Source organism: Heterodontus francisci, chromosome 10, assembly GCF_036365525.1.
Source record: "Heterodontus francisci isolate sHetFra1 chromosome 10, sHetFra1.hap1, whole genome shotgun sequence".
Classification (NCBI taxonomy): domain Eukaryota; kingdom Metazoa; phylum Chordata; class Chondrichthyes; order Heterodontiformes; family Heterodontidae; genus Heterodontus; species Heterodontus francisci.
The window spans coordinates 94,100,392-94,116,115 of NC_090380.1; the positions used below are offsets into that span (position 1 = coordinate 94,100,392).

Consider the following 15,724-nt stretch of genomic DNA (forward strand, 5'->3'; position numbering starts at 1 on the left):
CCAGCTGGCCCAATGCAAGGGACGACAGCGATGTCCTGCCAGCAGCTCCACTGTTGCTGCGGCAGGCAGGAAAACATGAGGACGCCTCAAGATGAAAGCACCCTCAGAAGATGTGTGAAATTGTTAAAATTATTTATGGCCAAAGCTGCTAGGTCATCATCTTAGATGGCCTGTGACCTCAACTGTTGCCCTGTGGCAGAAGCATCTCCAGCAAGGGTGGTGGGGGGGTGGGGTAGAGGCCTGCTACCCGACCCGAACCCGACTGGACCTGACGACATGTGTCGGGTTCGGGTCAGGTCAGGACGGGTCCATCTTCCGGGGCTGGCTTTCAGGCTTGGGTCGGGTCGAGCTGAGTCCAGGTCGAGTCGGGTCGAGTCGGGCCAGACACACAGGGTAAGTGCTCTGCTGGTAAGTATTGGAATTAAAAAAACTTAGCTGAGCTGGGAGTCCGGGACGAAACTGAGTCCGCGCAGTGAGCGACTGACATCACTGTGATTCGGTGTCAGGAAGGTAAGTAAAGGGATGGTTGGGTCGGGTCGGGTCGAGTGGTGATGGGTTCGGGACAGACTCGGGCCGAGTTGGGCTTTGGTCCGCTGTATTTCGGTCGGGTTCGGGTCGGGTTCTTTCTCCTGACCTAAAGTAGGCCTCTGCGGGGGATAAATAAAGGAGGCCTCGCTGGCACCCTGCCTGCTGCCAGAAGGTACCTCCAGGGACCTGCCAGGCTTTGTTACCATCGGTAAGAACCTGGCAACGTCCCCAATCTGGCCCTAAGTGGCCAGTAAATTGGTTACCTGCCACTGCTGGGTGTGTAGCCGCTTCCGTTGCTCACCCTCCGTTGGCATGACTGCTTGTAAGCGGGAATGCACGCCCACTGACCCGACGGCAACTTTTTGGATTTCCCTCCCAGTCCCGCTCCAGCCGTGGCTCCAGGGGTCTTATAAGATTCTGCCCTGTTTTTCTGCATCCCGAGTAATCCTATTTTCCTATAGAAATCGATAGATATTTGGATACTAATGACATCAAGGGATATGGGATAGCGTGGGAAAGTGGCACTGAGGTAGATGATCAGCCATGATCTAACTGAATAGCAGAGCAGGCTCGACGGGCTGAATGGCCTACTCCTGATCCTATATTCCTATGTTCCTATTCCTTCTTACATTCCTAAGAAAGCTGAATACATTTCATTGCCAGAGAGAAGCAAGTGAAGTGAGCATTACAGTCTTTTCCATGGTGCAGAGTGCCATTGACTGCACGCATATCACTTAGCAGGAGCTGTATGTCAATTCTGACATGTACCACAAACAAAATGGATTCCACTCCTTCAGCGTCTAGCTGATTTCAGACACTACACAGAGTTTCATGCAGGTCAATGTCCGGTCTCCTGGAAGCAGTAACAAAGCCTTTATTCTGCTGCAGTCTGCTGTGTCATCTGCATTTGAGCCACCACGACAAACCAGAGGGTGGCTGCTGGGTGACGAAGGCTTTCCTGTGATGACATGGCTCATGACTCTGGTGCACAACCCAAGCACTCACAGGCAGCGTGCATATAGGGAAATAAAAATAAGAAATGCTGGAAATACTAAGCAGGTCTGGCAGCATCTGTGGAGAGAGAAGCAAAGTTAACATTTCAGGTCATTGACCCTTCATCAGAATGGGCAAATTTAGATTCCTTTAGATTAGATACAGCACTGAAACAGGCCCTTCGGCCCACCGAGTCTGTGCCGACCATCAACCACCCATTTATACTAATCCTACATTCCTACCAAACATCCCCACCTGTCCCTATATTTCCCTTCCACCTACCTATACTAGTGACAATTTATAATGGCCAATTTACCTACCAACCTGCAAGTCTTTTGGCTTGTGGGAGGAAACCGGAGCACCCGGAGAAAACCCACGCAAACACAAGGAGAACTTGCAAACTCCACACAGGCAGTACCCAGAATCGAACCCGGGTCCCTGGAGCTGTGAGGCTGCAGTGCTAACCACTGCGCCACTGTGCCGCCCAAATGTTAGAAATGTAATAGGTTTTAATGCAAATAAAGCGGGGGTGCGGCAATAGATCACAAAAGGCAAGGTGTTGATAGGACAGAAGGTCACAGAGAATAACTAACCAGAAGGTCATGGAGCAAAGGCAGACAGTATGTTAATGGTGTGCTGAAAGACAAAGCGTTAGTGCAGAGAGGGTGTTAAGGGTACTGACCTGAAACGTTAATTTCTGCTTCTCCCTCCACAGATGCTGCCAGACCTGCTGAGTATTTCCAGCATTTCTTGTTTTTATTTCAGATTTTCAGCATCTGCAGTATTTTGATTTTATTTATATGCATATAAGGGAAGTCATGCTGTGACACAAAATGTGATAGAGCAGACATTGTGGTTCTTAAACAACATGTCTGCTGCCTGTATCACTCTGGAGGAGCCAAGCATTACCTAGGCAGAGTGTTTGTCAAGATTTATGATGATCTGCTGCATGCTGCACAACCTTACTATCTTAAGGATATAGCCCTTGCCACCAGTTGTATGGTGGCCCAGCCGGGGATGAGGAGGAGGAGGAAAAGGAAGGGAGGAGGCAACCAAAACTGCCCTTTCCTGACTGGGTTGTCCATGATCAACTTATCCGATGGCAATGCTAGTAAAAGCAACTCCATTCACCAACAGTCCCACACCTTACCTTCACTCTGTTACTGACCATCACAGCATCTGCATGACTACAATGCAAAGATAAAGCCCCCCCAAATTTATAAATCCAATGTCATATTACACACAAATGTCAACTAATCACCCTTATGCATTCCTTTAGTGCCTGCCTTGCGGGTATTCTTCCCTGTCCTAGTGCTCCTATGCAGTGCCACCCAAGTGGCTACAGCATGGCTGGTGGAAGACTGCTGACTTTCAGTGAGGAAGGTTGCAGATGGCCTTGTAGGATGCCAGTGAGTAGCTGCAGGCCTTGAAGGCCTGGCTTTGGACTGCACCATCGCAGCATGGGCAACAGCTTTGTGAGCTGGCTGGTTGACGGGCAACATCTGGCTGAGTGGCAGTGGTGGGAGGACGGATGTTATCATCCCGAGAGAGGACAGCACAATTGTGCTGCACAGTACCACTGCCATTCCTCCCGGGGTAGTGCCTCAGCAGTCCTAGTAATGTGCTGGAGGACAGTTTACTGGACTGCTGTGATACCCTTCCTTTGAACATGGGTATCCACAGCTATGGTGACAGCATGCTGAGCTTGCACGAGAGCAGTCTGAGCTCCAAATACAGAATTCAGACATTGCAGCACAAGCAGAAGCCATCCAATGGAAGCTGAGACATCGGCCATCAGACACTGCATCATTGTCACAGAGTCACAAAATCACAGAATTGTTACAGAACAGGAGGCCATGTTTATCTGCACTGAAGGAGCAATTTACCTAGTGCCACTCCTTTTCCTTCTCCCTGTAGCCCTGCATATTCTTCCTTTGCAGATAACAATCCAATTCCCTCTTGAATGCCTCGATTGAATCTGCCTCCACCGCACTTTCAGGCAGTGCATTCCAGATCCTAACCACTCACTGCGTGAAAAGTTTTTCCTCATGTTTCCATTGCTTCTTTTGCCAATTACCTTAAATCTGTGCTCTCTTGTTCTTGATCCTTCCACAAATGGGAACAGTTTCTTCCTCTCTGTCTCAACCCCTCATGATTTTGAATACCTCTATCAAATCTCCTCTCAGCCTTCTCTTCTTCAAGGAAAACAGTCCCAACTTCTCCAGTCTATCCACTTAACTGAAGTTCTCCATCCCTGGAACCATTCTCGTGAATCTTTTCTACACTCTCTCTAATGCCTTCACATCTTTCCTAAAGTGTGGCACCCAGAACTGGACACAGTACTCCAGTTAAGGCCGAACCAGTGTTCTATACAAAAGGCTGTAAAGCGCCCAGTCGAAAGATGAGTTGCTATGCCTCGCGCTTGCGTTGAGCTAGCAGGCCAAGGACAGAAAGGTCAGAGTGGGAGCAAGATGGAGAATACCCTCATTTTTGACGCTTCAGCCCCACCACTGGCCTTGGTCTCAGTCATGGCCACTCCGATGATAGCAACCACTGTCTTCTCCAAAAGGACAAGGATAGGCAACCTTGCCTGTCCCCCACCAATTAGGTGTTGCTGCCTCTGGTTATTTGCCACCCTAGCTTGCAGGAGAGTAGGAGGTGTATCAGTGAGTCTGCTGCAATCTGTTTGGTTGATGTTCCTGTCATAGTTGAATAGCTGGCAATGTGTGCAAGCTGCGTGATGTGGGTTTGAAGCTTGCTGCAGTGCCAAGTGTCTCAGAACAAGGTGAAGTTATGAATGTTATGAATGAGTCATAGTTTATAGTGATTGTTGGTAGTTACGTGATGGAGATGTTTAGTTTAGTTTAGTTTAGTTTAGAGATACAGCACTGAAACAGGCCCTTCGGCCCACCGAGTCTGTGCCGACCATCAACCACCCATTTATATTAATCCTACACTAATTCCATATTCCTACCACATCCCCACCTGTCCCTATATTTCCCTACCACCTACCTATACTAGGGGCAATTTATAATGGCCAATTAACCTTATCAACCAGCAAGTCTTTGGCATGTGGGAGGAAACCGGAGCACCCGGAGGAAACCCACGCAGACACAGGGAGAACTTGCAAACTCCACACAGGCAGTACCCAGAATTGAACCCGGGTCGCTGGAGCTGTGAGGCTGCGGTGCTAACCACTGCGCCACTGTGCATTTGTGCATTTGGTGGGTTTTGACACTTGAAGGTACATTCTCCGATCTTGAGCACTCATGTGAACTTTTTGCAGCGCTGCATCCAGGTCCTCGAGGCTGGAGTTCTGGCATTGACCATCATGGCTATTTGGTCACACTGCCTTTGCAAAGTTTTTCTGAAGGACCTCCTGGCTCACTGTGGGTAGATGACACCTCTCCTCCTCTCCATTTCTTGCACCAAATTTTCCAGTGCAGCATCAGAAAATCTTGGATCCTATTCTCTGCCATGTTGTGCTATTCTTGTGTCTTTCCTGGGTCATTTTGTGAACAACTTCCAGAATCTGCTCCAGCCAGAATACACCTTCCCCTTAAGAAGTGCAGGCTGGCTTTAAGTAATGCAGGTTAGCTTTAACTCGTGCTAGCCTCTCACAGTTTTGCAATTTATGTTGCATCAGACAACATGAAAAGCTTCTCATTACAGTGGGAAGCAATGAGCACATGTTAATTCCGCATCGTGATCCCCACGTCAGGTTTCAGGCCTTGATTAATTCCACGACTCTAGAATTTACATATTGGGTGACAATAAAGGATGATACAAGTTCAATCATTTTTATTAGAATTTATGACAGGGGTTTGTTGGACTATAGTTTGTCAGAAGTCCTAATAAAGCAATTAACCATAATCATGCATTTTAAATAGTGAATTATTCTCTTACTTTACAGTGCATGATTTTTTAAATATTCTATATGTAATGAAAATGGAAAATTGTTAAAATTTAATACTGAACACACCAAATATTGCAAACATTTTCTTTTATGGAGGTAGTCTATTAATGTAGTGCATTGTTGTTTCCAGAGGCCATGCCCCACTATGGGGGTGTGGGAGTTCAGACCCATAATACTTCAGAGATAATAGCCCGGAGAGTTCCTGATCTTGGGTCAAGTATCAGTGGTGGTTAGGGCAAGGGAAAAAGTGAGACTCTAAAAAGCCATCTTGAAAGACAATTTAAAAAATGTAGAATATTTTTTCGAACCTGAAAGAGCAGTACTCTGTAAGAACAAAAGTCTTGGAAATATCGGTAGGGGTGGCGTTGGCAAGACTGCTTCCATTGCCCATTGCTAGTTATGCAATTGAGTGACCATTTTAAACAGCTTTAAGAGTCAACTGTGTAGTGTGGACAAGTCAAGTATAGGCCAGATTAAGTTGGAATGCCATATTCCCTTCTCTAATGGATGTTAATAAACCAGTTCTGTCTTTTCAATGGTTTTTCCTAGTACTACCCCATAAGGTGCCAAATGTATTGCTTGCATGGTGTGATTTAAAATCATAACCTCTAGTTTGCTACTCTAGTACACTCCCATATCTGAGTGGTTAGTGTGTTTGTTAATTTGTATCTTTTTCCCTGTATTGCAGAATGTTTATCACACACTGCCCTGGAAATTGTATCTACAAGTTGTTATGGTAAACAAAACTGTAAAATTATTGCCAGCAGCCACTATTTTGGAGACCCTTGTTTTCCTGGAATGCAGAAGTATCTCAGTGTCATCTATGTATGTGGTAAGAAATATTTATTTTCAGAGAGAAATGGTTTGAACTTCTTTTCGGGAGAGTTTTCTTATTTTTCCTTTCATAGTATACCAGAGCCCTTTTCAGAACCATCAAAACGGAAACCCATCTAATCCCAATACACTCCAGCCCATCAACAAATACATCTTCTTCTGAAACTATTGCTGATTTTTAAAAAAAACTATCTTAATGACCTATTCCTATTAACTAACATAGGTGGTATCAGAAGTCTTGGCAGATGTATGTGCATCCAGTCACATTGTTTCAAGGGGGAGAAAGTGCAACCCCCACTCAGTGACTGCACCCCCATCCCCTCTCAATCACTTAATCAAAATTGAAGGAACCAAACTCCACTTTAATTTTTTTTTAACTGTTAAATGCAACCTGTTTCAGAATGTTTTCTTCTTCCAATTCAGTGTGCCGCAGAATAGTAGATCACAGGCTGAGGCCCACAATTTCCCACCTTACTGAATTCCTGATCTTAGCCAGCAGTGATAGCTTTGATGTCATGTTACCTGTATGTGATGACTGATAAAGAAATTATAGTATTTTTGATGCAGGATCTCACTGGGCACATAGGGTGAATCACAGAAGCATTCATTATCTTTTCCATAGAATAAAGAGTTGTCCATATCTGCTTGTTAATGCTTTCTTTCAAGCTCAGTTTGCGTTATCATCAGTATGAACTGAGAGACAAGAATACCTTTGCTACAGAACCATGATGCATTCTTCTCTGTACAGAGATAAATAAGAGATTATAGATACTAGATACAAACTGATTATACAGTGTGGTTCAAATGAAAGATAAACTCACAGGGGAAATGGGGAATAACACTGTTGTGTATCAGAATGAGAATAGGCTCCCTATTTGCAGTTCAGAGATAGTACATAGGCGGGTGATTGGCATGTCTCTCCCTCCCTGTTTGCACCTAAAAACGGGTTGGTAGTGAAATATAAATCACATGGGAAGCTGAAGCCTCCAGTTACAGCTTGTTGTCTACCCATTTCACTGTTCAGGTGAACCTAGATCCTAGGTCCTAAATCGTAAGTACGTGCGACATGCATATTGCATGCAAATACCCTTACACCAATGTTCTCTTCAGTTGATTGCCCATGTTAATGTGAAATTTAGAAAAATATCAATTCAAAGGCTTTGAGTGGCAGGTTGTGGCTTTATACCAGTCAGTCCTCAATTTCATCATCTGTATTTTTCAGCAAGAGACACTTTTGTTCCGTTTTGTAGCTATATATTTACATGTATGATACTAGTAAGTATGTACTGTACAATATGACTGTTAATTTCAAGGAATCATTTGTTTAGTGTATCTAATATACGTATAAAGACAATGGTTCCTATTGACAAAAGTGATACTCTATGGTTAACATGCAGTTTCAACAATTTGTCCGCTAATGACAAATTATAAATTGTCGGTAGAAGTATTCAGTTTTTTTCCCCAGAAAATGGATACAAATTTAAGAAAAAGTAGATTTTCAGCAGTGCAGGCTTATTATTATAAGCACAGGGTTATCTTAGTGCCAAATATCAATATTTTCCAATATTTGACTCAGTAGTGACACAAAGAATAAATGTATATTTTTCAAACTTTCTATAAATCATTGTGTAGGAAAAAACATATTTTCATTGGATACAGGTAACAGTAGGTATGATCACTCCTGTAAAAGGTTGAATATGACAGTCACAGTGTCCGTAATGTGTGGAATTAAATTTGGGATAATTTTCGTACGTAATTACCAATTGTATTGTATAAAAACATTAGAATCCATATTGTGGTGAAAACTGGCTACAGCTGTGTATCTATTGATGTTTTTTGAGGTCCAAATGTTAACAGCAGAAACATGTTATTGGTTGACATATGAAAAGTTATGAGTTATAACTAATTGTCCTGCTCTTACTGTTTCTATGGAACAAATAGAAAATTAAATACTAACTTTGTCAACACAGGAAAGTTTATCCATAACTCTCATAGATCTTAAATAAGCTTTTAGTTAAAGCATTATTTTTAAATAGCTTTTACAAATTGATCAGACCAATTCAGTTAGTATATAAAGGCTATATATAAATAATCTTCAATCTTGGGAGGAAGATACTGTCAGGGGCAATATTTATAGTATAAAGTCATATATGGCAACACCAGTTTGAGATCAACTCTACAAATAAGCACTGTCACATTTTTGGGTTTTTATGTTCAGATTCAGTGTCATTGGTCATTCCCATAAGCTGATCTCAAGTACAGTACAATCCTTTTTCTGCGCAATATCTAGATGATAGCATGACCAAGCAATTGTAACATACTCCATGAACTAGTTGCTAAAATGTATCATGTGATTTCTCCTCTCTTTGTGGACAGTGAACTAAATAAACACTCTTACCTCGTTAAAGTAATTTCCCACATCACTTCAATGCTGTAAATTGTGCTGAAAACAGTAAGGGAATTCACCCATTGTATTTGTTATATCATTTTGTTTGTTACATATTGCTGAGTTTGCACTAGCTTTTATTTGTTTTTATTATATATTCAGCAAACAGGTAATCCAGTGGTAACTTGGAACAAAATAACAGGAATATTAGCCAAGATTTTACCAGCCCATTGGAGACAGGCTGGGAGGCAGGTGGGGTGGTAAAATGGTGGCAAAAGGCATCGGGAGGGAAGCCTGACATGTTCCTGCTGCCAGGGGATATTCCCAGAGATGGGAATGCCAGCAGCTTGGCTGCCCACTGACTGGACGTGGGTGGCCAATTAAGCCAATTATTTGGCCTATTAACGGCCCTTTTATAAGGCTGTCGGCATGTTACCAACGTCAAAATGGACCCCACTTCATGAGGAGTCCACCAACTGCATTGAGGCGGTCTCCCAGTGGCTTCCTGAGGGGGTGAGCTTCCTTTCCAGAGGCTCGATGGCTCAAAGAGGAGCCCCCCCACCCCACCAGCAGTGGCCTCCCCCATGGATCTGGCACTGCTGCAGGAGGGTTCACCCCTCATATCACCAGAGCCTGTTTGCCTGGCCCCGGCACATCAATAAATCACTACCAGTTCTTCTATGGTGCCTCAAGTTGGAGGCACCCTCTCCTTCTCCTTGTAGCCTCAGCAGCAGTCATCACTGTCGGTGGCACTGCTCAGGCTGCAGAGCTCCAGGCCCTTTGATAGGGTCAGCAGCTTGGAGAGGCAGGCAGCTTCTTTAATTAGATGGTGGTCCCAACAGTAGCCTCTTAATTGGTGCCACCAATAAAATTGCTGCTGCGGTCCTGCCATTCACCAGTGTCAGGACTCATAGCGTGCTTGTAAAATCCTTTATGTAGAATTCTAATTTTAAAAATTTCCATCAGAACATTTTCCAAATTCTTTTAAAAGTGCTTACAGCTGGAACAGTGCATTTCTTTATCTCTTTCGGAGTACAGCTTCTCAGATATAATAACTCATCTACTAATTTTACCACTTCACTAATAGTGTTCACGTTTTTCAGTACTCGTTCATCTTTCTGTGCTTTTTAATGCTAAAAGCAAAATGTTACTCCTTGTAAAACTGAACACTTCTCTCTGTAATTATATTTCAAAGTTACTGGGGAAAAGAGGTGCAGATACATTGTAAACATGTTAAGCACTTTACGTCTCTCCAATAACAGCCCACCGGCCAAAATTTGTCAGCCAAAAATAAGACAACAAAAAAGACATACAGAAATAGAAGAAGACATAGAAAACCAGAGCAGCAGAAAGAAACAGAGAGAAGAGAGAGAAAGAAGTAGCAACCTTAGGACAACAAACACAGATAACAGAAATAAGCTCCTAACAGCTACACACTTTTGATCCCAACATGAGTACTAGGATCTGTCCACCACTGATTTCAAGTTTCAAAAACATCTTTTGCTTTATTTGATAGGATCCTGGAAAACAAATTGCTTCACTTTGTATGAACACATCTGTCACAGAACTATTTCCGGATCCAATAAAGGCGTATGCAGCAGCATAACCTTCAATTCCTAGAAAGGACTTAGTTATATATTATAATGCACAATATATGTCTTATTTATTGAGATTGAGTTTTATTAAGATGGAAGAGCAGTTGGTGCTCACGCGCAGGATATTTTTTTCATAATTTTCTTGTTAGTGTTGGTAAGGTGACCACTGTTTGGCTACATCATACGTTTGAAACTGTTTAGGCTTTTGAAAAATGGCTAGAAAATCAACAGAACAATGCAAAAGATGTTGCAGCACTTAATTTTTTAGAGTTCTGACAAAGAATACATTTGCTACTCTTAAGATTTTAAATAAGTTGTAGTCCTAAAATTGTTGCATTGCCACTTCTTCGGCAAGCAACGCAACTGTAGCAGGCAACACATTTGAGAAGTGACATAATATCCTTCATTGGATAGTTTGCTTTGTTATGGTCATTAATCATTCTTATATAAAACCGTTAAATAAACCCATACCTATGGAAGGATGAGCATCATTTAACACACTGTGACGAAAATAATGTTCTCTCATGCCTGTCAATTAGCAACAGTAATGGTAGGATGTGGTGACAGATAGCTACACTAAAAAATGAAACTGTGTGTGTGTGCATGTGTGTGTCCAAGTCAATTTGGACAGTGATGGTCTTGTCACATTGAAGTGAATTAAACAGAGCTCTTGATCTAGTCTCTCCTTATAGTAATTCATTCAGGGAGTGAAACGAGTGATTTCTTGGAGTTTTTGTATGCCATGCATCACTCAACAAGACACAACGGGTAAAATTTTTGAAATTCCATGGCATCAAGGGAGGTCGTTTTGATGGGAGGTTCCAGTGGATACATTCAGTATTTTTTTCAACCACCGGGATATAAACATGCATGGTCTTAGTGATATCTTTAAACGGATAGTGTCCTCATGGAAAAGACAAACTTCTTTATCATTTGTTTACAAACACAGTGCAATCGCATTAAAATCCAGCCTTGCATCATTTGTCTTTCATGTCATTAGATTAGATTAGAGATACAGCACTGAAACAGGCCCTTCGGCCCACCGAGTCTGTGCCGAACATCAACCACCCATTTATACTAATCCTACACCAATCCCATATTCCTACCAAACATCCCCACCTGTCCCTATATTTCCCTACCACCTACCTATACTAGTGACAATTTATAATATGAAAACATTACGTAACTATTTTCATGTTTTCCCCCCTTCAACCAAAAAATAAGTTCGTTTAACATTTTCTAGAAAGGGGACCATTTTGATTTTCAATGATGCAATATATATTGATATATGTACACTAATATTTTTTAAATACATGGAACAAATTAAAAGACTGTGAATTTATGCCGGGCTACATCCTCCCGTCCGCTGTAATTCTGGAGGGGTGCACAAGAGGCCAGAATTAAAGGGTTAAATTTTAACTTAACATGACATGCTGGGAGCTGGGGATGGTGGTGATTCCTGTACCATGTGGGAAACACAAAATCAAGTGCAGCGCAACTGTCAGTAGCTTTTTAATCTAGCCACTGCATTAACATTGTATCCAGCTTTCCCGACCAAATGGGTTGAGTGAGCTTGATGACAGCCTGCGTGAACTGATTTCAACTCCAGTATTTAAAGGGACATGGCAAATGTCAAATTTGATGGATTCTGGAGTTGGGAACAGAACACAAGGAAGTGACAGAATGGAGTTCACATTTAAAAAGGCTGTGCCTCACTTTAGTGATGCCTGCCTGGATGTGATGCTGAGGGCTGCGAGGCCCTGCAGGGAGATACTGTTTCCTACTAAAAGGAGACAGAAGCCTGGCAGTGCCACAAAGAAGGTGTGGCTGGAGGTCACAGAGGAGGTCAGCAGCGGGACTGTGGTGTCACGCCCCTTTATTCAAAGTCGAAAGTGATTTAATGACCTAAGCAGGGCAGGAGAGGTGAGCACAGTGGCACATTCACCTACATTCTGATGTGTGTATCATCTCAACCCCCTTACTCTGCCTTCTCAAACCTATTCCTGCACATCATTCCGCACACAAACTTACCTTGCAGGTGTACCCATTCTTCTCTGTCTTTGCACTTCCTCACATCCTCATCTGACCATCCGCTACTGACACTCACCTTCATCTTTATGCAATGTTATGCTTTTCCCTCACATTCACTCTCAACAAGTGCTGTCCATCTAGCTGCTTATCACATGCCATTGCTCTCACTCATAGGTCTCTTCTTTTCCTCTTTGCAGAAGAGAGCACAGAACATGAAGGAGAGGCAGAGAACTGGAGGTGACCCTCCAGCCATCTTGCACCCGACAGCAACCGAGGAGGAAGCGTTGGACATCAGTGGAGTCTTGACTTACTTGGCTGGTGGAGATGGGGCCTCCCAGCTACCTAGTGACAGAATTAAATATCAGACAGACCCATGACTTATAACACTCACTTATGCTAATTTAATCATTGCAGCGAGTGAAATATGATCTTCATCCTAAATAAAACAAACTATGTGAGATACTGTAATCCACAGGGTTACAGACTAAGAGCTGCAAGGTGGAATTAGAGGGATAGCTCTTTTTCAAGTGGCATGGACTCAATGGGCCAAATGGCCTCCTTCTGTGCCATAAATCTTTTTGTTACTATATTTCAACATCGGAATGAGGGGCTAAGTAGATTGTGATGCTAGATTAAAAGGTGTGACAGTAGATTAAACAATGGCAACATTTAAAACATTAATTCATAATTTGCAACTAATACACCTACCTTTAAGGAATAAAAACCCCATAGAAAAAGTGGTCCAACTGTAGCTAACAAGTAGTATCAGATTAAAAGAAGAGGCTTACAATGTTGCCAAAAAGAGTAGTAAGCCTGAGGATTAGGAGTGTTTTAGAATTCAGCAAAGGATGACCAAGCAATTGATAAAGAATTAGAAAATAGAATGTGAGAGTGAACTAGCAAGAAGCATAAAAACAGATTGAAAAAGCTTCTACAGGGATGTAAAAAGGGAGAGTTTAGCGAAAGTAAACATAGATCCCTCAGAGACAGGAGAAATTATAATGTGGAATAAGGAAATGGCGAAGACATTAAATGAAATCTTTCTATCTGGCTTCATGGTAGAAGACACAATAAACATTGCTGAAATAGTGAGGAATGAAGAGTCTAGTAAAACTGAGGAACTTTATGGCGGGCAGCCATAAAGACAGGGCTAAATTGTGGCGAGTCGAAGAGACTTAGTAGTTGGCAGGAAAAAAGACAGAGGCGCAAGGGGAGAGCCAACTGTGCAACAGCCCCAACAAACAAATTTCTCTGCAGCACCTGTGGAAGAGCCTGTCACTCCAGAATTGGCCTTTATAGCCACTCCAGGCGCTGCTTCACAAACCACTGACCACCTCCAGGTCGAGATAAGGAGGCCCAAAAGAAAGAAAGAAGAAAGTATTTGAAAAGGAATAGCACTGGGGAAAATAATGGGACTAAAAACTGACAAATCCCCTGAACCTGATGGCCTACATCCTAGGATTATAAAAGATGTGGCTACAGAGATAATGGATGCAATGGTTTTGACTTTCCAGCATTCCTTAGATCCAGGAATGGTCACTGTTGATTAGAAGGTAGCAAACAAACCCCACTATTCAAGGAAGGACGGAGAGAGCAAACAGGGAACTATAGGCCAGTTAGCCTAACATCAATAGTAGGGAAAATTCTAGAATCTAATATTAGGGATATGATAACATAAGAACATAAGAAATAGGAGCAGGAGTAGGCCATTCAGCCCTTCAATGAGATCATGGCTGATCTTCTATTTCAACACCATTTTCCTGCACTATCCCCATAACCCTTGATGTTTTTAAAATGTAGAAATCTTTCAATCTCAGTCTTCAACACACTCAATGACTGAGCCGCCACAGCCCTCTGGAGCAGAGAATTCCAAAGAATCGCCACCCTATGAATGAAGAAATTCCTCCTCATCTCAGTCCTAAATAGCCTGCCCCTTATTCTGAGACTGTATCCCCTGGTTCTGGACTCCCCAGCCAGGGGACAGGGCACTTAGAATGTCATAACATGGTTGCGCAGAGTCAACATAGATGTATGAAAGGGAAATCATTCTTGGAAGTTGTAACTAGCAGGGTAGTTTGAGGGAAAAGCAGTGGATGTAGTGTATTTGGATTTTCAAAAGGCACTTGATAAGTGCCACAAAATTAAGACTCATGGGATTGGGGGAAATATATTATCATGGACTGAGAATTGGTTAATGGACAGAAAACAGAGTAGGAATAAATGTGTCATTTTCAGGTTGGCAAGCTGTAAGTGGTGGGGTACCGCAAGGATCAGTGCTTGGGCCTCAGCTAATTACAATCTATATGACTTAGATGAGGAGACCAAATGTAATATATCCAAGTTTGCTGACAATTCAAAGTTAGGTGGGAAAATAAGCTGTGAGGAGGATACAAAAAGGCTGCAAAGGGATATAGACAAGTTGAGTGAGCGGACAAGGACGTGGCAGATGGAATATAATGTAGGGAACTGTCCCATTGCAGCAGAGCAGTGACAACTCCTGAGAGGAGGTCACTCAATCTGAGGGTGCATCATCACATGACTCATGCAGACCATTGCGCCAGCTCAGATACTGTCACTTTGATGGGACAGATGAGGAAGATAGTTGGGTTTTTACCTGGCGACTGACACATCACAAATGAGCAAGAGCAGATGCTGGAGACAGGGACAGCAGAAGCCGTAGGATGCTCTGAGCTCTGCACAGCTGGACACAGACACTGAATGTTGGGGGCCGTCAATGAAGAGGATACTTCTAGAGCTGGAGCTAAGACTGTGCTGTGTACTGCCTGGCTTTCCAGAGAGATTTAAGGAGATCATATCAAGCATGAGTGGCTCGATGTCGTTGGCCTTTGTGATGTCTTCGTCCATGGAAAGAGTGGCAACCTGCATGGAGCATCAAAAGTGGCAAATTAATGGGTGCATGCAAGCATTCATCAATAGTTTTCACCTACAAATGCCACCTTAAATAAGATTTATAAAACCTTGGCCATGGCTGTTCATCACCCCACTGATCTGCGGCAAAGCATTCTCTAGCTCATTGCTAGCAGGGAAGTGTGGATGGGTCATGAGAGTGATGGTGGAAGGAGACACGGAAGTGGGGACTCGGCTCAAAGTGCTTCCACTTCTCACCCATTGCACCCCCTCCACGCCCCTCCCCAGTCAGTACCCCATATGCTGCCTCGTGTCCCAGTGACAGAGTCTGCTGCCACACAGGTGCATGTTGAGCAGTCCTTAACAGGGCCCTCAAGGACTCCAAAACCCAGAGGACATAGGCCAAGAGCATCTCAGCAGTCAAAGCAGCAATCGGGGGTCTGCCTACCTGTACCTCTGCTGAAGCCACAAGGGTTGCATCACGTTGAAGTGCTAGAAAGAGTAAAGATTTGTAGTTGCACCAGGATATGCACATGTGTTTGTTATAAAATGTTAGTACGTTATGGTTCTGTT

At 43.2% G+C, this 15,724-nt stretch overlaps 1 protein-coding gene across 5 annotated transcripts in view; it reads left to right on the plus strand.

Moving 5' to 3' along the window:
* Nucleotides 1-15,724, plus strand: part of eva1c (eva-1 homolog C (C. elegans)) — a 169,548-nt gene that overhangs the window by 134,027 nt on the left and 19,797 nt on the right. For 4 of the 5 annotated variants that reach the window (XM_068041065.1, XM_068041069.1, XM_068041064.1 and 1 more), the window contains one exon: nucleotides 6,126-6,269. The exons of the other annotated variant lie outside the window; for it this stretch is intronic. In XM_068041065.1, the coding sequence (XP_067897166.1) occupies nucleotides 6,126-6,269 (144 nt within the window). The remainder of the gene's footprint in view (nucleotides 1-6,125; nucleotides 6,270-15,724) is intronic. 5 annotated transcript variants of the gene reach the window in all.